General features: G+C 34.8%; 4 protein-coding genes across 5 annotated transcripts; 3 read left to right on the top strand and 1 right to left on the bottom strand.

Annotated features, from left to right (window-relative positions):
- The first annotated feature begins 1,931 nt into the window (after window positions 1-1,931).
- Window positions 1,932-9,130, top strand: LOC132640371 (phosphoinositide phospholipase C 2-like). Its single transcript, XM_060356949.1, has 9 exons — window positions 1,932-2,356; window positions 3,217-3,413; window positions 4,354-4,489; window positions 4,563-4,790; window positions 4,890-5,113; window positions 6,367-6,484; window positions 7,983-8,135; window positions 8,233-8,319; window positions 8,552-9,130. Exons 1-9 carry the CDS (start codon window positions 2,039-2,041, stop codon window positions 8,843-8,845), a joined length of 1,755 nt encoding a protein of 584 aa, XP_060212932.1. The 5' UTR covers window positions 1,932-2,038; the 3' UTR covers window positions 8,846-9,130.
- Window positions 9,131-10,120: 990 nt separating this feature from the next.
- Window positions 10,121-11,028, top strand: LOC132639159 (tyrosine-protein phosphatase DSP3-like). The gene has a single exon (XM_060355641.1). The coding sequence runs from the start codon at window positions 10,480-10,482 to the stop codon at window positions 11,026-11,028; it is 549 nt and encodes a 182-aa protein (XP_060211624.1). The 5' UTR covers window positions 10,121-10,479.
- Window positions 11,029-14,692: 3,664 nt separating this feature from the next.
- LOC132640370 (LIM domain-containing protein WLIM2b-like) lies at window positions 14,693-18,924 on the top strand. Of its 2 annotated transcripts, none has more exons than XM_060356947.1 (6): window positions 14,693-14,961; window positions 15,431-15,639; window positions 16,727-16,826; window positions 16,918-16,964; window positions 17,068-17,157; window positions 18,429-18,924. In XM_060356947.1, exons 2-6 carry the CDS (start codon window positions 15,505-15,507, stop codon window positions 18,636-18,638), a joined length of 582 nt encoding a protein of 193 aa, XP_060212930.1. In that variant the 5' UTR covers window positions 14,693-14,961; window positions 15,431-15,504; the 3' UTR covers window positions 18,639-18,924. The 2 variants fall into 2 exon arrangements, with proteins under 2 accessions (XP_060212930.1, XP_060212931.1); XM_060356948.1 differs by lacking the exon at window positions 14,693-14,961 and adding an exon at window positions 14,975-15,130.
- Window positions 18,925-20,377: 1,453 nt separating this feature from the next.
- Window positions 20,378-26,897, bottom strand: LOC132640369 (probable sugar phosphate/phosphate translocator At3g11320). The gene is made up of 4 exons (XM_060356946.1): window positions 26,054-26,897; window positions 23,120-23,223; window positions 22,769-22,997; window positions 20,378-20,898 (listed from the first exon to the last, which is right to left on the bottom strand). The coding sequence occupies exons 1-4, from the start codon at window positions 26,501-26,503 to the stop codon at window positions 20,752-20,754; spliced, it is 930 nt and encodes a 309-aa protein (XP_060212929.1). The 5' UTR covers window positions 26,504-26,897; the 3' UTR covers window positions 20,378-20,751.
- Between the last annotated feature and the right edge of the window lie 832 nt (window positions 26,898-27,729).

Below are 27,729 nucleotides of genomic sequence, written 5' to 3'. Positions count from 1 at the left end.
TCATATAGATAAAATATCATCTTAACACTAGATTTTTACATATTCACGCCTAGTTCAACTTTACGGGGTGTTACACAATGGCAATTGACAGAAGCAATACACTCATTATGTTTACCATAATCACATGATGCACCACTCTTATTATGAAGAAGCGTATCAAAATTTACACTATATTAGATTCAAATTGGTGTCTACAATTGATTTCGTTGAACAATTAAGTTTGTGTACTTTAGCCTCCTTTGTAATGTGGATAATCTATTTTAACTGTATGGATCACTATATATCAAGAAAGTGTTTTGGTATATCTAGCTGACCAAAGAGGTTTCACTAACAAGTGAGTATATTTTTTGAAAAATATAATAATAATCTATAGTTCATTATCGTAGTATAATTTCTTGTGCTCTGATTTATGTTATTATCTGTTATTTCCTGTGCTTTGATTATTCTATGTTATCTGTGTCGCTTGCGTTACTTCATTTCCATATCGCTTTGAATCTCTTAGCCTTATCTGACCTCTTTTTATGCTTTTTTTTTATTGAGCCGAGGGTCTTTCGGAAACAGCCGTCCTACCTTGATAGGAGTAAAGTCTTCGTACACTCTACCCTCCCCAGACCCCACATTGTAGGATTTCACTAGGTTGTTGTTGTTGTTGTATAATAATAATCTATAGTTGAATATCCAAAGTAAATATTGTGGGAATCTTATCTCAAAGTAGAGTAGGCTACAACTATCGCCGACGGATGAGTGTGAAATTTACTGTTGTGCTGAAACTTAAAGTTTAAGTAACCACGAAGAACAAAATATTGTTGAGTACTTGAGTTGTTGTAGCAGCAGCAATAAGTTATTAGAGTTTGTATTGTACTCCCTTTTAACAAAATTTACCTCAAGGCCCAAGGCAATTTTTTTAATACTTACTATTTTAAATTTAACACACACACATATATTTGGGAATTTTTTGATATTTTTTATAAAATAAAAAACTCAATCTAATTATTCGATACGGTTACAGTTTCATTCCAAAACTTACGATTTAAGTAAAAAAAATCTAAAAATCAATTCGATTAGATTCGGTTGGTTTTTAAATTTTTTCTGACGCCCCTAATAATAAAATGGAGGGTGCACATTTGCCAGTTGGAGACACATGTACCATATCTTACCATCTTAAAATCAAATATTATCCCTAAGAAAGTGTACTTCTAAGCATTTATCAACCTGCCCAATACAATAAAGCCAGCAGAGCCTGTAGTAGGCCCCACCGTACTTCTGGAAATCAACGAAAATATCTTAACTAATCCACAAACTTCGCTTCTATCACATACAACCTCTTTTGATAGGTCATTTGAACTTTTGCCGTCGTAACAAATAATAATTTTTTATTTATATCTTCGCATCATAATATTTTACTAATTATATTTTATATGGCTTTTGCCATTAGAAATCTTATGTTCTATTCCCCTGTCTCAATTTATTTGATACTTTTTATTTATCGATAATCAAATAATTTTTCTCTATAGCAATTTTCCTTTTAAATATTTTAAATTATTAACAATTATGACTTATAACACTTTTTATATAGTCTATAAATATGTAAATTATTTTACAAAAATTTAAAAATTATATGTTCAAATTCACAATCAAAATAAGAAACATTTAACTCTCAAAATACGAACTGTATCACATAAAATATGACAAAAAGAATAATTATTTTTATAAACATAAATTTATATTTTCACATTATAATATTCCACAAGTTATTCCTTATCCTTAAAAAAAAGCTTGTATAGTAAGTACTTAGCATAAGGGCAAAAATAAAAAACCAGTCAATATTTGAAGGGCAATTCGGGCAATTTATTCCCTTTTTGATACGCGCATTAACCACCGAAAGAACTTTTATACCTTCCCTTCTTCTCTTCCTAAGCTAAAAAAAAAACCGTTACACTTCACATCCACACATAAATAAATAATAAACTTCCATTTCTCATCTCTTACAAATTAAATTCACCCTCTCCAATTTTTCCTCCTTTTTTCTCAACAAACAATGTCGAAACAGACATACCGTGTCTGTTTCTGTTTTCAGCGGCGATTTCGTGTAGTCGCCGCCGAGGCACCTTCAGATGTCAAGATTTTATTCAATCGTTACTCCGATAACGGAGTAATGAATGTTGAGAATCTTCGTAGATTCTTAATTGAGGTTCAAAAGGAGGAAAATGCAACATTAGAGGATGCTCAAGGAATTATGAATAATCTTCATGATCTTAAGATCCTTAATATTTTTCATCGGAGAGGTCTTCATTTAGATGCTTTTTTTAAGTATCTTTTTGCTGATATTAATCCTCCCCTTAATACTAAACGCGGGGTAAGATACTGCTACAATAATATGTGGTTAAGATTTTATCCGGTATAATGTTGTATATTGGTCTATGTGTTACAAAGCACTGGAAATTGATTTAAAAGTCTAAAAATAAATTTGAAGGTAAAATTATCTTTGACAGAAAACATTTTTGGTAGCAAACATTTTCTTTCGTACCAAATTCAGCCAAATGTTTATGCTTTGTGTGTTCCCCTTTTATCTTTTAATTTGCCTTTATCAACATGACCTGTTTAGAATATGCGAGTTATAAAGTCCTAAGGAGGTATAATTTAACTATCGAACTGTAATTCTGGAGGAGAAGTATTTAAGCTTTTAGATTTGATTGTCAGGTGCCCACTTGTGGGATTACGCTGGGTATGTTGTTGTTGTTGTTGTTGTTGTTGTCAGGTGCTTTTCCTGTTGATTTGACCTGTATGGAATGCTGTTTAATTTACTTGTGTTTGTTGTTACTAAAAGTCGCTTTCGTCTCTCGTTTTCATATTGCTTTGAATTGCGTGTCCTTATCTGACCTTTTTTTTGCCATGCTTTCTCTTGAGCCGAGGGTCTTTCGGAAACAGCCTCCCTACCTTGGAAGGTAGGGGTAAGGTCTGCGTATACTTTACCCTCCCCAGACCCCACATTGTGGGATTTCACTGGGTACGTTGTTGTTGTTGTTGTTGTTGTTGTTGTTGTTGTTGTTACTAAAAGTGAGCCTTCCTCAAATCATTTGTATGGACATGTTCTTAGTAACAGAATGTAAAGACTGCTAATCCAGTTGGAGTATCTTATTTATTTTATTTCATAAATTACTAGCATATTTGATGTATTATCTTGAGTAATAAATTCTCCTTTTTTCTAATTTTCAGATTCACCATGATATGAATGCGCCTTTGTCTCATTACTTCATATACACGGGCCATAATTCTTATTTAACTGGGAATCAGCTGAGTAGTGATTGCAGTGATGTCCCTATAATACAAGCCCTGCACAAAGGTGTACGAGTAATTGAATTGGATATATGGCCAAATTCCGCTAAAGATGATGTGGAAGTTCTGCACGGAGGGTATGTCATTGATGCTGGAATGTCCTAGTTATCTTTGTTGTGCTTTGATTCAGAGATTTATGCATACTTCCAGATGAGTGAAAAGTTGCCAAATGCTGTGTCAAATTATAAAGCTTAATGACAAATTTACTTTGAAGTATTCAAACACTTTTCTAATTGTTTGCTTTTTATTCTTTTCTCTTTCACTACAAATTGTTACATTCAACTGAAGCCCAAAAAACAAGTTTGACCGTTTGCTCATTAGCATACATGTCTATTTGTGCCAACCATGACTGCTGCTACTGCCACACAATGATCTGTGCGTAGTACTTGAGAATATACTGGGCATGAATATGCTAATAATAAAGTCCATGTCATGGGTAGGCTAAAGCTTTTGAATGAGGAGTGATAAGAATCTTATGCTTTAGAAATCTTGCTTCTGTTGCAACTGAATTCTTTTTCTATCTTTGACATACAAAGATGATTCGAGATTATTGTATTAGCAGGTTGCTACATTTTCCATGAACTTACTATATGATATCTTGAAGTGTCTTATGAACCCCATGTTTAATTGGAGGATTAATACATGCATCAGAAAACTATTAGTAGTATATTTATTGTCTTTGGTGACAGTAATCAAATTACAACAGTTTTTCCTTTGGAATTCATTGGAAGTTGTCAATGGTTATTAACATATTTTTAACAAACCAGATCAGTTAGTGTATAAACACTTTTCAGGTTTGAAAGGGCAAAAAGAAAAGTAAACAGCCCTTAAGCTTTGCTGTGTATGTTCCTGTCAGACTAGCCAGAATTGGAATTTAATTTCATTCATATTTCTTGGACTATACTTCTCATGAATTCTTGGATCAACAAAACGCATGATCTTTATTGTTGAGCTCTCCCTATTGTGCTTGTACTTTTCATTCTTCTTGTAGTTTTTAATTATACCTTTTTCATATAGAACATTGACCACTCCAGTTGCGCTCATCAAATGTTTGAGGTCTATCAAGGAACATGCCTTTTCTGTATCTGAATATCCTGTGGTAATAACACTTGAAGATCATCTAACTACAGATCTTCAGGAAAAAGCTGCAGAGGTATGTATGTTCATATTCTGGATATGATACCATCTTTATTGATCCTAATAATGCTTTTGTGGCAAAATACTAGATGATCACTCAAACTTTTGGAGACATGCTGTTTTCTCCCGATTCGATGAAAGACTTTCCATCCCCAGAATCACTGAAAAGACGTGTTCTAATATCAACTAAGCCACCCAAGGAATACCTTCAAGCGAAGGAAATTAAGGAAAAAGACCCAACGATAGGAACAGATCAAGCTGATACAGAAGCTTGGGGAAGGGAAATTTCAGACCTTAAAGCCAGATACAGTGATAAGGTGTAATAAATGCATTACCATTTATTTTGACCCACTAGAGTATGTCGGCTTCTTCAATTGAACTCTGTTTTTGCCACATTCTGACACTGTTCCAAGCAGGATGATTCTGATGACACAGAAGCTGATGAAGATGATGAAGGAGATCCCACCTCGCAGCAAACTATAGCACCAGAATATAAGCGTTTAATTGCCATTCATGCTGGAAAGGGGAAAGGTGGACTGTCTGATTGGCTGAGGGTTGATCCTGATAAAGTAAGACGACTTAGCTTGAGTGAGCAAGAACTTCAAAAGGCTGTAGTTACTCATGCAAAAGAAATTATCAGGTATTATTTTGCTGCATCCATCAAATTAATTACGTACATTGTAACCCTGTTCTTTGAACCAAGGGTATATCATTTTAGTGATGTATACTTTGTGATATGCGGAATTAGAAACCATTATACTTAGTTTTATGTGATCAAACGAGGGAAGATTGCTTGAGACGGTTTGATCATACCCTATGTAGGCCTAAAATATAGCAATGTGTAGGTTCAATGATGAAGGTGTGAAAAGTGACTTGACCTAAAATTGCATGTAAAGGAAGTTGTCTCAAACGACCTACAATTTCTCAGAATCCAAGCAGACATAGGAAGAAAAGTACACGATTGAAACAAAAGATCCATACAGACAGAACAACTAGTTGAGATTAAGGTTTAGTCATATCCACGGTTATCAATAAAAATAAAAATAAAGGTTTAGGCATACCGGTACACTTACGTTACCTTCATTATTTGCAAGGATCTTTTTACTCATTTTAGAGATTTGTATGCCCCTGGTAAACGTGAGAACCTCTAGTGTTAGAGAACCCCATATTATTGATTATTGGAATGACACAAGTGCTGAAAAAAAAGATCCATATAGACATACCAACTAGTTGGGATCAAGGTTTAGTCATATCCACGGTTATCAAAAAGGTTTAGTCATAGCGGTACGCTTACATTATTTTCATTATTTGCAAGGATCTTTTTATTCATTTTGGAGATTTTTATGCCCCAAGTAAACGTGAGAACCTCTAGTCTTAGAGAACCCCATATTATTGATTATTGGAATGAAACAAGTGCTGAAGCAAAAGATCCATATAGACATACCAACTAGTTGAGATTAAGGTTTAGTCATATCCACGGTTATCAAAAAGTTATAGTCATACTGTTACACTTACATTACCTTCATTATTTGCAAGGATCTTTTTATTCATTTTAGAGATTTGTATGCCCCTAGTAAACATGAGAACCTCTAGTGTTAGAGAATCCCATATTTTTTATTATTGGAATGAAATAAGTGCAAATGTAGCGAAATGGACATTGCATTTTTCAACCACAACTAGCTTGGGACTGAAGTGTCATCGTTGTTGTTGTTAGTGTTCTTGTTTTCATGTGTGATCAAAGGAGTTTCGGATGACACAATCCAACTCACTTGACAAGCAGAATTACTTGTCATAATGTGTCATGTAATTGATCTATAGCCTCTGTGTGTATGCCTTTCTAAGGTTTTACCAATTTATTCATGCCATGATCATGTAATTATGGTATGTTTACAGGTTCACTCAGAGGAACTTGCTCAGAATATACCCAAAGGGCATACGTGTTGACTCATCCAATTACAATCCTTTTGTTGCATGGACACATGGAGCTCAAATGGTAGCATTCAATATGCAGGTTATTGTTCTTTCTTCATCTCCGCAAGAACCCCCCCCCCCCCCCCCCCCCCCCCTCTCCCACAACAAGAACAGGAAAGCAGTAGAGTTAGAATTCGTAAGAGAAAATCGTAATGCAAAGTTAATATTTTCTGCTGTGTCTTAATTAAATTTGAGAAAAATCATTCTGTAGGAAAAAAAAAATTCAGATAAACAAATACAATTTAGTGTTTGATCTCAGTGACCCTTTTCTTTGTTAGACCACCGCTGGATTACAAGATTCACATCTGGCGTTCCCTTCATGATGTAACAATTGATTTAGAGGAAATGAGTGAATTCTTAATCTTTGTTCTTTTTTCTCAAGGTGAAGGACACAGCAATTATAAGTACCTACAGAACCCAGTTACCTATCCTCAATCATGCATATAAATGCTAGGACTTACATTTGTGATACTTTTGGTGTCCGACACATATCACACTAGAATTTATTTGAGCTTTCTTAACACTTGCATGTGTACCGTGACTCCAATAACTGAAACCTGATACTTTAGCAGCTTGAATTGACGCCTCGATCTGTTATATTTCAAATGATTTGTCTAGAAATGAACTTGGAGGAGGAGTAAGAGCCCGTTTGGATTGGCTTATAAGTTGCTTATAAGCTGTTTTAAGCTTTTTTGAGTGTTTGGCTGGCCAGCTTAAAGTCATTTTGTGCTTAAAATAAGCTCAAAAAAATAATTGGGCCCATTTGACTTAGCTTATCTAAAGCAGCTTATAAGCTGAAAACAGCTTATAAGCCCAAAAAAAAAAAAAGTTAGACTACCCCAACTTATTTTTTTTAGCTTATAAGCTGAAAACAGCTTATAGGCATAAGCCCATCCAAACAGGCTCTAACTATACTAGTAATTAAGGGAGAGCTAGAAGGATAGTGTGACTGATATATCTTCCTCCACAATACCCCTTTAAGCACCCCACTAACAAGAAGGAAAATAGATTAAAGTAAGGTCACTTCGTTGAATGGTATTTTATTTATCTAAGTTCGTCTCTGTCACACTTAATTTTCACTAAATAGCTTTATCTGTTTTCATTATCTTTTTCTTCATCAACACATTTTTTATTCTTTGTTCTTATCTTGACATGTAATGAACTTAAGCATGTAGACATGCTTAAGTGTGTGTCACGTTTAGTAGAGAGCTAGAGGCTGAGTATCATATGAACTAGCACTTCTATGGAAATGCCTTTATAGATAGACCCATTTATAACGACAATCTAAATAGTGGAACTTTTCTATGTAAAACTTTGATATTGCTGGATCCCTCTTTCCACTATTGTTTGTTGTGGCCTCTTCGCATTCTCCTCCACCCTCGGGTTGTTATCCTTTGGGATATAAATGGACCTGTTAAATGAACTGTCCTTAACATAAGAATATTGACTTGTTTGGTCTTTATCATTTACCATAAGTTCCAATAATTTGCTTGTCATAGTCTTCCAAGGAAAATGCATAAACAAAAGTTTTGTGGCAGGGCTATGGAAGATCACTTTGGTTAATGCATGGTATGTTCAGAGCCAATGGTGGTTGTGGATATGTTAAGAAACCAGATATACTATTGAAAGCAGGTCCCAACAATGAGATCTTCAATCCACAAGCAAATTTGCCAGTCAAAACTAAATTAAAGGTGCTTGAGTGGATCTAGTTTTATAGCTGGTTTTGTTGGATTATGTATGGTTTGATCATGTTGATGCAACTAACCCAAGGCTTCCTGAATTAAGCAGGTCACTGTATTTATGGGTGAAGGGTGGTATTACGACTTCAAACACACACACTTTGATGCATACTCTCCTCCAGACTTCTACGCAAAGGTTGATGGATATACTTAACCTCCATTATTTTTCTTATTATTATTGTTAGTTGGTTAATTTGCTTTTTTAAATTCTATATTTGCAATAACTATCCCTCAATACACTCTGGGGTTGGGAGTTGGGCCTAAAAGGTTACAGGAAACTGTGTCTTTTCGTGTTTTCTAATGAATTGGCCGATGAGTGAGGTTGAAAAGGAGAATCTGAATGGTTTAGTGTGTACAACTCTATGCAGATAGGAATAGCTGGAGTTCCTGCTGATGTTATAATGAAGAAAACAAAGACTCTTGAGGACAACTGGATACCAACTTGGGATGAACAGTTTGAGTTCCCATTAACAGTTCCTGAATTGGCTCTACTTCGCGTTGAAGTTCATGAGTATGATATGTCTGAAAAAGATGATTTTGCTGGCCAAACTTGTTTGCCTGTTGCAGAACTAAAACAAGGTATCCGAGCAGTTCCACTCCACAACCGCAAGGGAGAGAAATACAACTCTGTGAAGCTACTTATGCGTTTCGAATTTGTCTAACTGTGTTTGTTTTGTGTTGTTCTGTTTGTGGGAATAAGGATTTTGCGTGCTTTGCAGGCTTGCTTCTGTGTGTATTTTGTGGTAAATTCTGCATCTTTGTCAATATGTGCTTTGCGATGTAAATAAGTTTGTGGTAAAACGTGTGCAAATATTTTTTGTAAAATCGTTCGTCTCTTTGTAATCTACGGTAAATTCTGCAACTTTGTCAATGTATATGTTGAGATGTAAATATGTATGTGGTAACATGCATGTGAGAGATTAATATTTGCAATTTTATTTTTGCCATTTTCGTTGTGGTTTGTATTGCTACAATACAAGTAAAACATATAGCACCATCGGAGACCAGAATTGAAATTCCAGCAGGGACAAAAAAAGTATTACTCCTCTAATTTCTTTCCTTTTGTCCCAAGTTTGGGTGAGCAAAGTTATTCGGCAGTTGTGCTTGTGGGAGGTAGTACATACTCCGTTAATTAATTGAGATGTGCGCAAATTATCCGGACACTACTATTATATAAAGATAGTTTAACGTATACGCAAAGAAAGACACAGAAATAGGCAAATATGTACAATGGTCTCTCTTTTTTTTTTTTTTTTTTTTTTGGGCGTACCCAATTACTGTGAGAATTTCTTTTTCCATCCAATTATTATGAGAATCAAAAAATTGAATATTCACGAGAAAGCTACAGTTTTGATTTCTATTCGTGCCATAGTACAGGTATGGCTAGTAATGACATTGGTAGCCAAATACAAGGTGTTTATTTATTAATTTCACTTATTTTTGTTGTCTTTTTTACTGAATTTATTTCTGTAATTCCACGCCCTTTAAATTATGGATTGTGTTGCACTTACTTTCTCTAGAGGTTTTATTGGAACAAAATATGTTGCCATCTTTGATTTAAATCAGGATTAGTAATCCGAATTTATTTCGGATTTGGCAATTGTTAATTTTCACTTCATGTCTAAGCTACATTATTGGTTACAACAATCATAAACCAAATCAAATTCAATTTTCCAAACCAAACTATGAGCCCGTTTGGATTGGCTTATAAAGTTGCTTATAAGCTGTTTTCAGCTTTTTTGAGTGTTTGGCTGGCCAGCTTAAAATCATTTTGTGCTTAAAATAAGCTCAAAAAAATAATTAGGCCCATTTGACTTATCTTATCTAAAGCAGCTTATAAGCTGAAAACAGCTTATAAGCCAAAAAAAATAAGTTAGACTACCCCAACTTATTTTTTTTAGCTTATAAGCTGTTTGCAGCTTATAGGCATAAGCCCATCCAAACAGGCTCTATATAATATACTTACTATTGCTTTCTCAAATCAGTCCATTTCACCAATCAATTATTTTCCTTCTTAATTCTCTTCTCTACAATCATCCAAACACCGCCCTATACCCTACATCCTTCCTTCAACTTTCACGCCTTCTTAAAATTCAAACTCTCACCTTTCATACCTCTTTTCCTAATTTTTTCTTTTCTTTTTACAATCATCCAAACACCCCCTTACCCTAGCTCCCTCATTGCAACTTTCATGCCACCCGTCAAACTTTGTTATACAACCATTATGATGAAAATAATTGCGATAACTCATTCGCGTTAGCGTATTATTGGTTGAGAAAGAAAAAAACATAGAAATATGAGTGTGATTCTTGATTTCAAAGATGATAGTGATGATGATATGGTACTTGTGCCACCAACAAACTTTTGTCCTGTAGAAAATAACTATATTTACAGATCAGGATGTCCTAAACCTTCCAATTTTCCTTTCCTCCAATCACTCAATCTTCGTTCTATCATATACTTATGTCCAGAACCTTACCCCGAAGAAAACCTCGAATTCCTACGTAATAACAACATCAAGCTATACCAATTCGGTATCGATGGAACAAAGGAACCATCAAATATGTCTAGTGATATCATAATGGATGCATTGAGAGTGATAGTTGATGTGAGGAATCAACCTGTTTTAGTACACTGTAAACGTGGAAAACATCGAACAGGTTGTCTTGTTGGATGTTTGAGGAAATTGCAGAACTGGTGTTTGGGTGCTGTGGTTGAAGAATACAAGCATTTTGCTGGAGCAAAGTGGAGAGAAACTGACTTGAAGTTTTTGGAGAGTTTTGATGTTTCATGCATAAGGCTTTGCTTGAGAGCTTTGTTATCTACAGGTGTACTATGGATTTGAACTTCAGATTATTATTTGAGTATTTAAAATACTTCTTGTAATATTTAACTATTGGTAAGAATTATTTTTACTCATAAATCTTTCAGCTTAGAAGGGTTGCCTTACAGCAACGGTAAAGTTGTCTCTGTATGACCTATAGGTCACTGTTTTGAGTCATGGAAGCAACCAATAATGCCTGCATTAGGGTTGGTTGTGTACGTCACACTCATTGAAGTACGGCCCTTCCCAGACTCTACTAACACGGGATGCTTTGTGCATCGGGTGTGTGGCCCTTTATAAATCTTTCAGCATACACTTTTTTTTTCAAGTATAATCAATATCCAAATATAATTTTAACTTCAAAATATTTTATTGTACTGTTTTTTCAACTTTAATGTCAATTTTTTCAACTTCAATCAAATATTCTCCAAAATATATAAGATGCTTGATATACCGTCCAAATGGGCCCCTAATTTTCTCTGACATAATTTTCAAGTTTATTGAAATAACGTTTATTTATGTAAAAAGTATATAACAAGTACTAAAAGATCACAATAGTTAATAATTAAAATATTAAATTAAAAGTTACTAAATTTGCTGTTTAAAAACTCTATTTAATTGTGATTCAATTTGGAGAAATTTTCTACTTACGCCCTAAGACATAAGAACATCCAAAAGATTGAGATATACGCCACATAATACTTATGCGGGGCCATTAAGCTTTGGTGCGTTTTTACCTCAACAGAATTGGAGCCTAAAGTAGGTCTAAAATGTAAACAAACTTCATATATATTTTATTTGAAATCTATTTTTCTAACTTTTTTTAGATGCAAAAATATTACTTAATAACTTTTCCATTATCCATTTCTTTGAATAATTTTGTTTTTCAATTGTTAATTTTAAGATAGATTTTATCGATAAATGTTGAAAAACATGCTTCTACCGATGCAATCATTACGAACTGTTGAATTGACCTAATTCTATAAGCAATAAGTTGACAAACATTAGATAAAAATAAAAGAGTTAGAACGATAGAATCTGATTCAAGAAGTCGATAACTTGATATACCCTACTTTAATATGTTTACTGCAATGCTTGAAAACCTAAGAAGAAGCAAAAAGAGAATTTGCAATTCACTTTATTCAACACTTTAAGATTATTGATTCTGAAGTCGATAACTTGATATACCCTACTTTAATATGTTTACTGCAATGCTTGAAAACCTAAGAAGAAGCAAAAAGAGAATTTGCAATTCACTTTATTCAACACTTTAAGATTATTGATTCTTACTTTGACAGAGTATTATTCTAACTTATCAACGATTTGAAGAAAGAGAGTCCAAATGGAATTAAAAAAAAAAAAATGTGAGTGTTAGCGGACAAAATGTAAATAGGCAAAATAACATTTCTTGATTTCTTCTATTCGAAAAAAGTTAAGGAGAATTTAATAATATAAAATTTATAAAAAGATGTACTTTTTATCATAAATAATCAATTTTCTTTAAGGAAAAATTAACACATAATTTGAACTTGGTAAAATTTGAGGTCCCCAAAATTGGGGCCTAAGGCATATGCCTTACACTTACTGGCCTATGGCTAGAGCCGACCCTGCGTTTTTAGCATGCCTTATCTCGAGACTCGCCCCCCAAATTGCCTAGACGTGTTTAAAACACCGTTTGGACCAATGACAATGCCGTTCCAGAGGAGAGTTATAAACAGTTAAAGGATAATATGATGAAAAAAACAAGAAGAAAGAAACAATATCACTTCTTCTCTTTTAATTTACCTCCTTCTCTTTTTGACAATCACTAAAAAGAGAGAAGTATGGATGTGTATATTTTCTGTTTGCTTCCCTCATTCATCACTGTTATTCTTTCCTTTTATTAAGTATTTTTTTGCTGAATAGAAAGCTTTACATGAGGTCTTAATGAATGAAAAGAACAAGAGTGACCATTGACCAACATGGGTTGTGGTGGAATGATTGGGGTCGCTCTTAATCAAAAGTTTCGAATTCGAGCCTTGAGATGGAAGCAATCATGTTGAAAGTGCTGCCCCCAAATGGACCCTATAACACGCGATACCGGACATCGGATGGAAACCCAAAAAAAAATAAAAAAAAAATAAGAGTAATGATTAAATAAGGTGCAAACAAAGTGGTGCAAGACAAAACATTATCCACCGAATCTTATAACAACGCGTTTGTTCTGTGAACTTTAGCCTAAGCCATTAATTTGTATTATTCGATATGATAGTGCTGCGTTGGATTTTCAATATGTATTATCAGAGTTTGTTTAAAATCTATATAAATATGGAACAAGTTCATCTTATTAATGAGTTGAGACATTACGAACGTTAAACTAATATTTGAATTACTTGTGATATTATAAATAATGCGAAGCATCTTACTGACAGAAATTCTTAATAAAAATTGAAATGCAGTAGATATAAAGTTTCAATGCTTACTTTTATTGTTTCTTACACCTTATTAAATCGAAAGAATGGTAGTTGTGTTTCGAACATGTAAGTTCCACTACAATACATATAACAAGGAATAAAAATTGGAAGGCATGTATCCTTTTCTAGTAAAATACATATGACAAAAAATAGATTTTGAAAAGCTTATACACTTTCCAAGTGAAAGAAACCTTCCAATCCAAAGGAGAACGATATGCAAATGTTAGGTATATCATATTCCTTTTATTTCACACTGTTTGTTATAATTTGACTCGGTATATAATTTAATAAGAAAATATTTTTAAAATTTGTGATGTTAAATATATAATATGAATATAACTTTTAAAACTCGTGATTTTAGACATTTCATAAATTTGTATGACTATAAAAGATTCTTACTAAATAAGAAATATAAATATATATCATTATTATTTAACCAGATAAATAAGAAAATAGTACTCTCTCGATATCAATTTATGTGATAGTGTTTGATTGAGTAATTTAAAAATGAAAGGACACTTTTGAAATTTATGGTGTAAAACAAGTCTTAGATACTTGTATGATTAGAAATTATCTAATTAAGAATAAATATGAAGTTTTAAATTAAATTGTTACCAAATATTAAAAGATACTTCCTCCGTTTCAATTTATTTGTCTGATTTTTGACTTGACACGGAGTTTAAGAAAGTAAATAATACTTTTCAATCTTGTAATCTTAAATTAAAATACGTAGAATGTACCAAAATATCCTTTATCTTGTAGTCTCAAACATATCATGTGTAAAGTTAAAATTGAAGAATTATAAAAAAGGGTAAGATATATCTTTTTTTAAACGGACCAAAAAGAATTAAGACAAACAAATTAAAACGGAGCAAATCATTTCTCTTGTACTATCCAAAATAAGCTCCCGTTTGGCCACAAATTTAAAGTTGAAACTTGAATATTTAAGTATTTGAAGTTGTGATCTTTAGAACTTAAAGTTGTGTTTGGCATTTTACTTGAATTTTTTTTGAAGTTTTGTAAGTGGAAACTTAATTTATTTATTTTAAGATAAATTTTCAAAATCTATGGCCAAATAAATATTTCAAGATAAATTTTCAAAATTTTATCCAAAATTTATGATAAAAAAAAGTGGCACGTAAATTGATAAGTTGTTGTTAAAAAGTGACAAGTAGGGAGCAAATTATGTATAAACCGGATACCTCGGATAGAATTTATTGTGTCAAAAGTCTAATACTACGAGTCTACATGTTGTCCATTACATTTTTGTAGTCTACACCATTCATGATTATAGTCAAAAAAACGAGGAGCCAATTACTTTCTTCAAACTAAGATATTTCTTGGCCCCCTTTCCTCTCCCACATCATCATTCCTATCGGGCTCATACTCCTAAAAAAACATTCTTTATCTGCTGCATCACAAATTTACAACTTTAATCCACACATAATCTTTGCCCTGTAAATCAACAACTGCAACATTTTTTTTTTTTTAATCTTCCAATGTATGTACCCTTTGACTCAATACAAATATTTGTGCTGATGATTCAATTGAAATTTGCTTAGTAACTAAGCTGTTTTTATCTTTTTTGTTGCATCACAAACTTACAACTTTAATCCACACATAATCTTGATCAAGAACTGCAACAATTTTTTTTTTTTTAATCTTCCAATGTATGTACCTTTGACCCAATAAAATTGTTTTTGCTGACTAGATTGACCCTTCCTTGTAATTTAGCTGTCTAATCTTTCTTTTCTTGTTGTTACATCAGATCCACAATTTCAGTTACAGGTTCACGTGAATTCAGTAACTTTTGTCCAAATTCTGTATATATGTGTAGAAATATCTATAAATATTCGACTGTGTAGCAATTATTATTGTATGTATTAACTTCAAATTTTGGATCCCCTTAAGATATGTGTTACAAATAGTACTAAAGATTGAATCTTTTTGTTTTTGTTTTGTTTTTGCAGAGTGAAATCTTGATTTGTAGGAAAAGGGAGGTTTTGAGGATCAGATCTAGAATATTTTTGTTGTGTTGGAAGTCATGTCGTTTACAGGAACTCAACAGAAATGCAAGGCATGTGAAAAGACTGTTTACCCAGTTGAGCTTTTGTCAGCTGATGGGATTAGTTATCACAAATCTTGCTTCAGATGCAACCATTGCAAAGGAACTCTCAAGGTACCAATTTATGTAACACTTTTTGCTTCTCTAGATTCAAACTGTGTGAATTTTGACCAACATTTTCAAATATATTCTTCATCGTATTGACATGAGAAGAAGTGCAGCTTATAGCTACTTTTGTATAGTTTTTTGAATATCTAAATTTAGCTTCTGAAAATTATGTCACGTAAATTGAGATTTGTATTTCTTGCCTGAATAAAGCAGTGACCCCAACTTGTTTGGGATTGAGTTGTAGTTAATTGACTAACAAGTACTTGATTTTTGTGGAGATCAACATAGATTTCTGGAATTTTTCTTTTAAAAAAATCTATTCAGGCAGAAGTAGAGATTCAAACTCTTAGAGTTTAAATGTGGAGCAAACCCCTAAGTAATAGATTATAATTATTCATCCTGATTTGTCCTGTGATTTGAGTTGGAAAATTGTCAAAGGGTAAACTTTTATTATCCCGATATTGGAGCTGCCGAACCCGTGTCGGATCCTCCAAAAATGCACTACTTTTGAAAGGTGCGACACACACCCGTCTACATTTTTGAAGAGTACAAGCAACAGACTGCATTTTGATATAGGAGTTGTAATTTGAGTGTCAATGTCTCTACTGGCTCGATCATTTAGGAAAAAATGCCTTAGTATGTGTAGTATATGTATAGTTTTTCTTTTTTTAATTTATAATCGTTGTGTCCGGGTGAAAAAGAATAGAAAGGCGGGGGGCTCATCTGAACAGAGGAAATAGGTTGCTAAAGAAAGGAAAATCACCTCCAATTATGCCCCTATCCCGTAAGCCTACCATCGTTGCAAGCCCCAGCTTGCGCGCACCTCGTCTAATTCCACGGGATACCAATCACCTCCCACCAGCAACAGGTACCAGGTAACTCTGTCCACTAAGGCTAGGACAAATAGGAAGGCTTAACCTAGTGATTTTGTCTCTGCTGAGATTTGAACCTGAGACCTCATGGTTATCAACCCACTTCATTGACCGCTAGGCCACACCCTTGGGTGCTTATATGTATAGTTCCAATGTTGAAAAGATTATGGTGTTTTGATGCATACTAACTGGTGTTATATGTTTATATGATCTTTTCATAGCTGAGCAATTACTCTTCAATGGAAGGTGTTCTCTATTGCAAGCCTCATTTTGAGCAGCTCTACAAGGAGTCCGGCAACTTCAACAAGAACTTTCAATCCCGTACGTGTTATTTATTTCTTGCTTAATTCTTTATTCAACATTAAAGTCCATTCACTTTATCTAATACACAAATGCATTTTACTCGTGACAGCTGCGAAGTCAGCTGTGCAGTCAGCTGAGAAGTTGACTCCAGAGCTGGTAACTTTCTTTGCAACTACTTGTACCTAAGATTAACAAATTGAAAAAGAAGAAAAGTGTATTTTTGTAAGATCTGAAGCAATGTTGTGCTTTCGCTACACAGACAAGATCTCCGAGCAAAGCTGCTAGCATGTTTTCTGGGACACAGGACAAATGTGCCACCTGTGGTAAAACGGCTTATCCACTTGAGAAGGTACAAATATCGAATTCTCAAAATTTCACCCTATTAAGATGTCATTGTTGAGGAATAAATTGTACTTTTCCATCGATTGGCCTTGGTCAGCACTTTGTACCTTATTCAGGAAAGCGTTGCTGAGTTGTTTATTAACTTTTCTTTCTGGAGTTAGACTTGTGTATCGAAAAGTTTCATCTTCCTCCTCTACAAGCGATGGCCTCGAAATTGATTTTCGCTGTGATATTGTGCACCATGGAATACTCTTGTAACTTCACTAATCTATTTAGTGGTTCATGAAAGCAGGTTTAGCGTTTAAGTGGCTTTGAGTGTAAGTATACAAGCCAGGATTCTAGTTTGGACTATCTCTCTTTTGATTGAAAAATGCATGTTGCTGAAGGACGACGGATTAAAATTAATGTACCTAAATGAGTGGATGGTAGCTAGAAGATATTTACAATGGTTGAAGTTTGCACAGTTGAGAATTGTTCTAATGTATCTGTATGTTTCCTTTAAAATAAATACAGAATAGAACCATATAAGATATTTGAGTATGATCAGTTTGTGATAGTGTCAGCAAATGTATAGTCCATCCTCCGAAGGCTTACAGAAAGTTAACTTAAGCATAAATGAACTGAATTCCCTAAAGTTCGAGCTTATTTGCTCACATAAATATCATCTAGTGCTCCACCCCTCTGTTCTACTTTATTATTACACATCCCACTGAATACTAACTCGGAAGTTACTAGGTAAGTTCATCAGTGACCTTTCACTTTTGAGTTGTAAGCTAGTAAAGAACTTGAAGTTTATTAAGGTAAAATCTACTGTGCAGTATGTTGCACAAAAAGAAGTAGCTGAGTCATCTGACCCTTCTATATGTTTATTTTATCCAGTAGCCAGGAAGCTTAATTTAAACTCGTTATGGTTAACATATGTGCTCTTGAAGATGTCTAAATGTGTAGCCATCTGTGAGGGTGGAAAATTTCAAAATGAACGTACTTTTTGACTTGTTTATGAAAGTTTTTGAGTTCAGGGTTCCTTTCATTGTTTTAAATTGTCGACAATGTTTACTCTTGTACCGCTGCCAGCTTCTGGCAGTGGAGGTACATGATGTTGGCTATAGATTGTTAATGTTTTTATCTTCTGTAGCATGTTAAATCATGAAGAAAAAAGGTTCCTTTTGGACTGTTTGTTTTCCAGCACTCCAAAACTATAATTTTCAACCATCCACACTTGTGCAACACTTAAATTTCTGGATATATCTAAGTATGAATGTTGCACATCTTTTTCAGGTGACAGTGGAGAGCCAAAGTTATCACAAGTCGTGTTTCAAGTGTTCTCATGGTGGATGCTCTTTAAATCCATCGAATTATGCAGCCCTAGATGGGATTTTATACTGCAAACCTCATTTTAAACAGCTTTTCAAGGAGAAGGGCAGCTACAATCATTTAATCAAGTCTGCTTCGATGAAGCGTCCAGCAGCAACTGTTCCAGATTCTTAAACTATATCTGATGTCAACTATTTTATCCACGGGGGCTTGGTCTTTTTTTTTCTTCTTCTTTTTTTTTTTTTTTTTTTTCAATCCTCTTTCTTTATATCTCCAGTTGGTGCATCATTTTGGTTAACTGTGTGATCTGATTTCCATGATTGTGAAAACTATTATCCTATTGTTGTTCCATTAACTTTTGGATGTTAAACGTTCCTGCTATTTTCTCATGACCTTTAGCAGGGGTACATTGTGCAGTTCCTTCGAGTGGTGGTACATGGTAGTCCTCTTTATCATTGTTTCGGTTGAGTTGTTGATATGCATTTTCCAGCCATGTTGCTAGGACTCTTCAAAAATGTGATAGGTGTGTGCTAGATCCTCCAATAGTAGTACATTTTTGGTGGACCCAACACAAGTGCGACAACATTTTTGGAGAATCTGAGCAACATAGCTTTCCAGTTATTCAAAATATCTTTATAATAGTTAAGCTAGGAAATTGGAACATATCGTTTTGGCTTATCTACCTACATAGACATGTCAAAGGTAACCAATGACGGGTTGAACTTCAAGTTAATTCATATGTAAAAGGAAACCAGTGATGGAACATATCCTATAGGCATTAGTAGGCTGATTAGCAATAAATAGTGTTGTATTACTAATAGATTCTTTTTCGTTCTATGCTCTGCATCCAATATTTGAAATCCACTGGATCAACTAATCTGTATTTTTACGTTGAGTAGGCTCAATGGCGTTGCTTACCGAGAGTTCTCTGTTGACAAGGTTCGAATCAGATACCTCTAGTTAAGGGGTAGAAGAAGGATTACAAGTCACAACTATTCCATCACGCCATTGGTGGTACTATGAGTTCAATCACACTGTTTTCAACTTAAGTAGGGTAATTTCTACCACCACCATAAGAACCATAAAAATAATGGTGATCCTAATTGCGAAATCGAGTAGTTAAGTGTCAATGGCTATCACTTTCATTTTGCACATTATTTAGAATCCAAACCCACCTGCCATTCTTTAAATTGTTATCCAGAGTTAAGAGTTGCTGATGGGATGGTAAGTCTAAGGCCATAATTGCAAACAAAAAGGGGTATGTAGAAAGGTACTTTCTATTGTTCATGACAATATTTTTTAAAGTCCATGTTAGAAAAGAATTTGCTTGATTATGAACGAGCATTTTACTAAAGGGCTCAAATCTACTCTTGTGTGATTCCTATTAAAGCATATATTCAGAGGACAATGCAGAGCAAAATATTTTAAAGTGAACACCCCATTCATTTGATAGATCACCAAGACATCGCAATGCACTACCAAATCTATTCCAATTTCAAGAGCTCGGATCGAATCAATATTGATCTGAACTCTCTTATTGCAATGAGCAATTCTCTATATTAGGCCTTAAAAAGGACTCAAACAAACAAGATTTTGTCTCCAGTAACTTAAACTTCTCATTGTCCCTCAATGATAAGCTTTAATAATTATACAAATATGTAATATATTTCAAACCACAAGTTCCAAAAGAATATTAACCAAACAAATGTTATAGCATGTCAGACCACGAGTTTTAAATATATTCTTTTTCTTAAACGTCACACCCAGTAAAACTATATCATATAAATTGAAACGGATGGAACTCTTCAGTTAGCAGAAAATCAGCAACAGATAGTCATCCAAACATTTGCCACGAACCAAAAACAGAATGTGATAAAACCTTTCATCTCTTTCCCCTCTCACAACATAAGTCATTAATAAATTTCTAGTTTTGAGATCCTTTTCATTAATAAATCAATTTAACAACTGTAGTAACATATTGTGTAGTCTCAATTTTACAATCTTTCTGAAAGAATAAAGACAAAAGATATCTATACTACCCAAGCCAGGGAAGAATGGATAGACAAATCAAGTCACTTCTTAAGACTTGCTATTCAGCCAATTCTTGTCTCTTGGCTGATATAGATGGAACCCTGTTTCACAGGTTTCCGAGCAAAGATACAAATTTGAGGGGAAAAATCCGTGGCACCAACTGCAACAAGCATGATCTGACTTGCCTCGTGAAAGTTGAACCATTTCTTGAACAAACAATTAATTTTAAACGTCGCAAGTGGATGATTTTCGATGTTCATTTACTACGTTTTTTTGCTTCACTATAGAGTATGACTCCAAAAACTGTAAGCGCATAGCCAAGCATCCCCGTAACTGATACCGGATTTTTAAATATTAGGATTGAGATGACAACAGCTACAGCCCCTTTTGCATTTCCCAGGACCTGTAAAAGCAAGCATTTTTTGTCAATAAGGACAAGGAATCTATAGAAGAGATTAAAAAAAAAAGCACATTCCTCCTCACACCAGCAAGAACATGGTAAATGCAGAGAAATTACGGAAACATAATAATTGAAGGAACAAACATAACTAGTGTAGAGCATTCAAGTCAATTCTTATCCAGTCCATCAAAATACGTTGAAATGAAAAATTCTTCATTTCCAGAATGTAAATTGATTTGCAACAATTGTAAAAGATGTGCTTCAAATAGATTCCACTTGCCTTGAACGAACACAAAGCTCTAGCACCTTTTGTATAACCACAAAAAGTTACATGGCTCAACTTCTCCTGGCCAAAACTAGTTCATGAAATAAGATAATTTATGTTCCTCAAACCACGAAACAACGTTTTCAACTCTTTCCTTTCTGTAAAGTTAGTTTGGGACAAATCATGAAATATATTACAATAGCATGTTGTGACTTCTCATAAGCAGTTCGATTATTGTTTACAACGTATTTCCATGCTCTGAGAAAATGAACAATTTCACTTCTTTGCTTAATGCATGTGCTAGTTACTGTGGATCCTCTTCTTAGGTGTGAAGGCGGAAACCTAAGTACAACTTTTCTTCGCGGTTCATTATTACACAGCAATCCCCACCGAACTCTAAAAGGATGAGTCTTGAAGTGAAAGTCTGTTCTTTTTTAACAAGTAAAGACAGGAATATTGTGAAATGAAAGTTATCTCCATTAACGGGTTTAGAAAAAATTCCCCATAGGGGGTTAAGCTCTACGGAAATGAACTATTTCACTTCTTTGCTTAATATTATGTGCTAATTACAGGGGTTCCTCTTTCTTAGATACAGAGGCAGAAACCGAAGTACAACTTCTCTTCGTGGTTTCATTACATGACAATCCCCACTGAACTCTACGAGGATAATCCTTGATGTGAAACTCCTTTTTTTCTTTTCCGTTTTTTATTCTAATAAGTAAACACAGGAACATCGCCGTGAATCTCTTAGCCTTATCTGACCTCTTTTTATGTTTTTTATTGAGCCGAGGGTCTTTCGGAAACAGCCGTCCTACCTTGGTAGGAGTAAGGTCGGCGTACACTCTACCCTCCCCAGACCCCACGTTGTGGGATTTCACTGGGTTGTTGTTGTTGTTGTTGTTGTAAGTAAACACAGGAACATCGTGAAATGAAAGTTTCTCTCCATTTACGTGCTTGTCACCGCAAGAGAAAATTCCCTATAAGGGGCTAAGTGGGTGCCCTACATTGTATAATTTTCCAAGGATTAACCAGCCTGATACCTCACTTGGTGGTTTCTACGAAGTATAAGGGGAGAAGTGCAAGCTCATTCATTTGCACATAAAATTCCTAGCACTCGAAGTCTGGAACATTCAATTAAAAAACAGCACATAAAAGGAATCCAAAATGTTTGAAATAACAAATTAATGGTAAAACTAAACAAATCATAGATGAAAACACCAAACCTCCATGCAGAATGTTTACCAGGAGGTGCAGAAGCTCTCCCAAGTATATGGAATTAAAATTTTAACGTTTATCAAAAGTTAGAGTCCGACGAGGAAGACAATAAGAAATGCCTCCCAGAATATCAAATGATCAAACTAAGACGAGAGCTATATTCGATAAAGCAAAGAACAGAGACACGATTTTTGAATCCATGCATAATTTGTAGCGTGATCATGAAATTCAAACACGAACACTTTCACATCATAGAGAAAAAATCACATAATAATTTCTTTATCAGATTGCAGCAATTATTTATGAACTCAACCAGCAATACTCAACCTTACTGACAATATTAAAGATTAATTCATACAAAAAGAAATCTGACTAGTGAATGAGGAGGAGTACCTGAAGTGTCAGCGCACTGGTGTGTTTTGTCACCAGAAAGTTGGTCAGATTTACAAAATATGCAAGGGCGGAATTGAACAGCAAAAGCCAGATGATTCTACTATCATCTCTTGCAAGTGCCAATGTGATGCCAACTACATTTTCTTCCATCAGAAGTGTTGCCGGCAATAGAAACACAACTGCTATAGGAGCCATATAGAGTAGAAGGTTCATGGAATTCAGCTTCTCCCTTCAGTCAAAAGGAAACATTTCAGCATTCATATCCTACCGCCAAAATGTTCACATTAAAAAGCACAAAACATGGCTACAGATTCACTCGTTTATAAAACACAAAATATATGCAGTAATTACCCTTCAGAAGACAGCAAAATCCCCTGAACCACTGACTTGAGTGCTCTTGCAGCTGTTGCACCGACACACATTATGAATCCAAATAGATGAAAACTTGGTTCACTCTGAGAAGATAAGTTGAAATGAATCAGACACAAATAAATTTCTCCAACAGTATTGCACAAATAACATTAAACCGCTAATATAATTTTTGATGAAGGAAACTGCTGATACAATTTAGGGTCTATTTGGTAGAGTTCTCCAATTTTCCTATATTTGGTTGGTCAAAATTTGGGAAAATATTTTCTCTAGGAAAACAAGTTTCTTAAAAATGAGGAAAATGACTTCCCTAGTTTTTTGTTTTTTTTGAGAAGGGAAAAATGACTTCCCCAATGCAAGTAGGAAAAACAAGTTTCATAAGTGGCATCCCATTCCTCCCTATCCTCCAACACACTCCATCCCACCCCACCCCCCATAGCCCCACCTCTACCACCCCACACCCTTCCCCCCTACCCTCACCCTAGTATTTGCCTAGATTATACATAAATGCTTTTGGAACAATATTTTTTGCTTATTTACCAAACACCAGAAAATAAGAGCCTGTTTGGATTGGCTTATTGTATTTGACTTAATTTTGTTATTTTTGCTTAAAAATAGGTGCTTAAAAGCACTTTTTCATTTTATCCAAACACTACAAAAGTGCTTAAAGGCTATTTTGACTTAAAAGCGCCTAAAATAAGACAATCCAAACAAGCTCTAAGTAAGAAAAGCACTAATTTTCCTTCATGCCAAACACATCCTAAGTCATATATCGACACAATCCTTTTCATAAGCCTAGCTCAAATGATATTTCTTTCACACATCTAAACATTATGCTACTATTAAAAATATAATCTAAAAAAGAACAACTTGCTCTTAACCATAGATTGACCAGAACCAATCCCACCAACAAGGAAATAAATACAAGAACACTTCTCTTTTATCAAATTCATTCATCAGAACACGACTTATCAGAACATATTATGTTCATATGATATATAAAGACCGGTTCTACAAACAACATTACACCCTTGATCATGAAATACCAAGCAAGCTTCATGGACATTAGTATCTTCACAGCTAACACAAAGATTCCCCCTCTTACATATTCCACCAATCCCACCCCTCCACTCCCAAAAAGAAAGAAGGAAAAACAAAAAAGAAAACAAATTGCAATGGAAACCATGTCAGTTTCTTAAGTAGACATGATAGATTTTCTTCCACAGCATTAGACTACAAAAACTAAAATGCTAATCATATGGAATACCAATGCGGTCCCTTTTTATAAGCCTAGCTTAGACTATATATCTTTTGGCACATTCTAAATATTATGCAGCCGGACAAAGAATAAACAACCCGACTTCATTGAGCTAAGGAGCTGGTGGTACTTAACCAAATCACCACTATTATTCCCAAAAGTTCATACTATTATATTAAAAGAGTGCGAATTTAAAGTCTAGTTGATTAAACCAATCAAAACAGACCAAGATTAACCATTGCCCATTCCCCCTTTGGCTAAACCACCAGTTCACGCCAACCCATCTGGGGAGGGTAAGATTTAAGCAGACCTTACCTCTACCTTCATGGGGTAGAGAGGTTGTTTCCGATAGACCCTCGGCTCAAAAGAAACATAGTCAATGCAGTATTGTAAGAGAAATAAGACAACAAAATATCAAGATACAGAACAAATGGAGCAACACATAGTAATACACAAATAAGGATAATGATCTACGTGATACCAAAATAATACTACTACGAAAAGGAGATAGAGGATGGAAAGGCTAGCCCCTACCTCTCTCACACACATCACAACGCAACTCAACTACCTACTAACCTTCTATCCTAATCCTCGACCTCCAAAGCTTCCTATTTAAGGTCATGTCCTCAGTCAGCTGAAGTTGTGCCATGTCTTGTCTAATCACCTCCCCCAGTTCTTCTTCGGCCTACCTTTACCTCTCCTAAATCCTGCGACCGCCAATCTCTCACACTTCCTAACTGGCGCATCTTCACACCTCCTCTTCACATGCCCGAACCATCTCAACTCCTCTTCACATGCCCGAAACATCTCAATCTCGCTTCGCTCATCTTGTCCGCCACAGAGGCCACTCCTACCTTGTCCCGTATATCTTCATTCCTGATCATATCTCTCGTAGTATGACCACAAATCCATCTGAGCATCCGTGTCTCCGCTACTTTCATCTTCTGAACGTGAACGTTCTTGATTGGCCAGTATTCTGCCCCTTACAACAATGCTGGTCTAACCACCACTCTGTAGAACTTACCTTTTCAACCTAGGCAACACCTTCTTATAACAAAGCACCCTGGAGGCTAGTCTCCATTTCATCCACCCTGCTCGAAGACGGTGCGCGACATCATTGCTTTAGATAAAAATGCTAATAAAACTAGGTAATATGGAATATTAATGCAGTCCGCTTTATAAACCTAGCTCAGACGATATATCTTTTGGCACATTCTAAATATTGTGCGGCCACTGAATAAATAACCTGAATGTATTGAGCTACGAATCTGGTGGTACACAGCTGAATCACCACTATGATTCCCAAAGTTCGGACAATTATATTAAAAGAGTACAAATATAAAGCCTAGTTGATTAAGGGCAAGTTACACATTTCGCCGGTCGGACAAAAAAAAATTACATTCGCTAGCCAAATATACCAACATATCTATCAACGATGTATATTTTATGTATAAATATACATTAATATACAAAAATCCACACATCCTAACTATTATTTTGGTGGGCGGCTATTTATGTCAATTTCTCATTGATGAAACCAACCAAAACAGACAAAGATCATTAGACATAGTACAACAATTCAACTACATTTCAGATCAAGAATCATTAAATAATACCACAATTCAACTAAAATTTGATAAAATACACAAAACGCATACCCCGCTGGCGACAATAACCCCGGTAACAACTGGAATTAATGTGACATAAGTCAACCATGCTTCCCTCTTCAATGTCATCAAGTAAGCAAATACAGCAGTGAAAAAAGGTGTAGTAGCACCAATAGCTTGATTAAAAGATACTGGCAAGTATCTAAGTGATATATTCCCACTAACAACAGAAGTACAAAAAATAAGACTTAAAGCAGAGATCTTTAAAAACTGAACCTTAGATCTTATAGTTTGCATTGGGACCATTTTCATCCAAGCAATAGCTACATAACTTAGTAAAGAACAAGCTGTCATATGACACATAGTAAGAAAAATTGGATATTTAAACCCATAGTTGCTTAGTAAATACTTGTTTAGTAACAAAACCCCAATGTTTGATGAATACCAAGCTGTTACTAACCCAATTGTAAAGAATTGGCCTGTATTCTTGATTGCTGACATTATATTAAAATCTAGTCAATATCCACAACCCAAAATCTCACCCAAAACAAAACCCACAAAAAAATAAATTGTATAGAGTTAAAATACACAAAATAAAAATCAAGAATTTGGGTTAAAAATTATAGTATAAGAATCTAGTCAATACCCATAACCCAAAATCTCACAAAGAACAAAACCCACAAAGGGGAAAATTGTATAGAGCTAAAATACACAAAATAAGAATCAAGAATTGTTATGAGAAATAAAGAGTTAAAAAGGTAGAAAGGAGAATGGATCTGCCAGGTGGAGAGATAGTGAAAACAAGAAGTGAATTTGAAACAATTTATGTCGCTTTTTTTGGTTTACACGGCCCTGACCCGTTGCTTGGATTTCTTAATTACTTTTCTCTATTTGGTTGAAGCTTGACAAAACATACTTTTTATTTTTTTTAGTTTGTTAACACAAGGCAATATAATTGCACAAATTTAAATAACACACTAAGGGTGTGTTCTGTATGGAGGAAAATATTTTTCACGAAAAATATGATCTTAGAAAATAAGTAAATTTCTACTTATTTTCTCATGTTTGGTTGGGTAATGGAAAATAAGTGAATTTCTTACTTATTTTTTCATGTTCGGTTGGTTAGTAGAAAATATTTTTGGAAACACACCCACCTGAGCCCCCACCAACCTCCGCACCCTCACAACCCAACCCCAACCAAATCTCACTCCCTCCCAACCACCACCGTTGAACGCACTTCATCTTCACCCACCCCTACCCCACAACAACACTCCCCCCAACCCACCCTATTCCAAAATTTATTTCTTATATTTTATTATACTTTTATAAAAAATAGGAATTTTTTTCTTACTCATCTCCCACCCCACAACCACCCACCGAACTACCCCCTTCACACATTACCTCCTCACCAACACTCACCCCCACCACCCCACCCCATTTTCCCCCCACTAACCCCACCACCTCAACCCACACCCCTTGCACCCAACCCCAACCAAATCTCACTCCCACCCAACCATCACCATCAAACGCATTTCAACTTCACCCACCCCTACCCTACAACAACACTCCCCCCAACCCACCCCCATTCCAAAATTTCTATTTCTTATATTTTATTATACTTTTATAAAAAACTTTTTTCTTACTCACCTCCCACCCCTCAACCACCCACGCCACATTAACATACCCTACCACCACACAACTGCCCCTTCCACACACTAGCTCCTCAC

The sequence above is a fragment of the Lycium barbarum genome, chromosome 5 (genome assembly GCF_019175385.1).
Source record: "Lycium barbarum isolate Lr01 chromosome 5, ASM1917538v2, whole genome shotgun sequence".
Classification (NCBI taxonomy): Eukaryota; Viridiplantae; Streptophyta; class Magnoliopsida; order Solanales; family Solanaceae; genus Lycium; species Lycium barbarum.
This window is presented reverse-complemented; position numbering and strand designations above follow the sequence as displayed.

Bases quoted from the DNA above. Each gene is read 5' to 3' on its own strand.
- LOC132640369 (XM_060356946.1), bottom strand. From the start codon at position 26,503: ATGTCAGCAATCAAGAATACAGGCCAATTCTTTACAATTGGGTTAGTA. The intron at 22,998-23,119 runs GTAATTACTGCA...TTTTGACTGAAG, and splicing joins ATTTTGCTGTCTTCTGAAGG to GGAGAAGCTGAATTCCATGA. The intron at 20,899-22,768 runs GTACTCCTCCTC...TTGCTTTTACAG, and splicing joins CCAGTGCGCTGACACTTCAG to GTCCTGGGAAATGCAAAAGG.
- LOC132639159 (XM_060355641.1), top strand. From the start codon at position 10,480: ATGAGTGTGATTCTTGATTTCAAAGATGATAGTGATGATGATATGGTA.
- LOC132640371 (XM_060356949.1), top strand. From the start codon at position 2,039: ATGTCGAAACAGACATACCGTGTCTGTTTCTGTTTTCAGCGGCGATTT. The intron at 4,490-4,562 runs GTATGTATGTTC...GCAAAATACTAG, and splicing joins TTCAGGAAAAAGCTGCAGAG to ATGATCACTCAAACTTTTGG. The intron at 8,320-8,551 runs GTTGATGGATAT...AACTCTATGCAG, and splicing joins CTCCAGACTTCTACGCAAAG to ATAGGAATAGCTGGAGTTCC.
- LOC132640370 (XM_060356947.1), top strand. From the start codon at position 15,505: ATGTCGTTTACAGGAACTCAACAGAAATGCAAGGCATGTGAAAAGACT. The intron at 16,827-16,917 runs GTACGTGTTATT...TACTCGTGACAG, and splicing joins CAACAAGAACTTTCAATCCC to CTGCGAAGTCAGCTGTGCAG. The intron at 17,158-18,428 runs GTACAAATATCG...CATCTTTTTCAG, and splicing joins CGGCTTATCCACTTGAGAAG to GTGACAGTGGAGAGCCAAAG.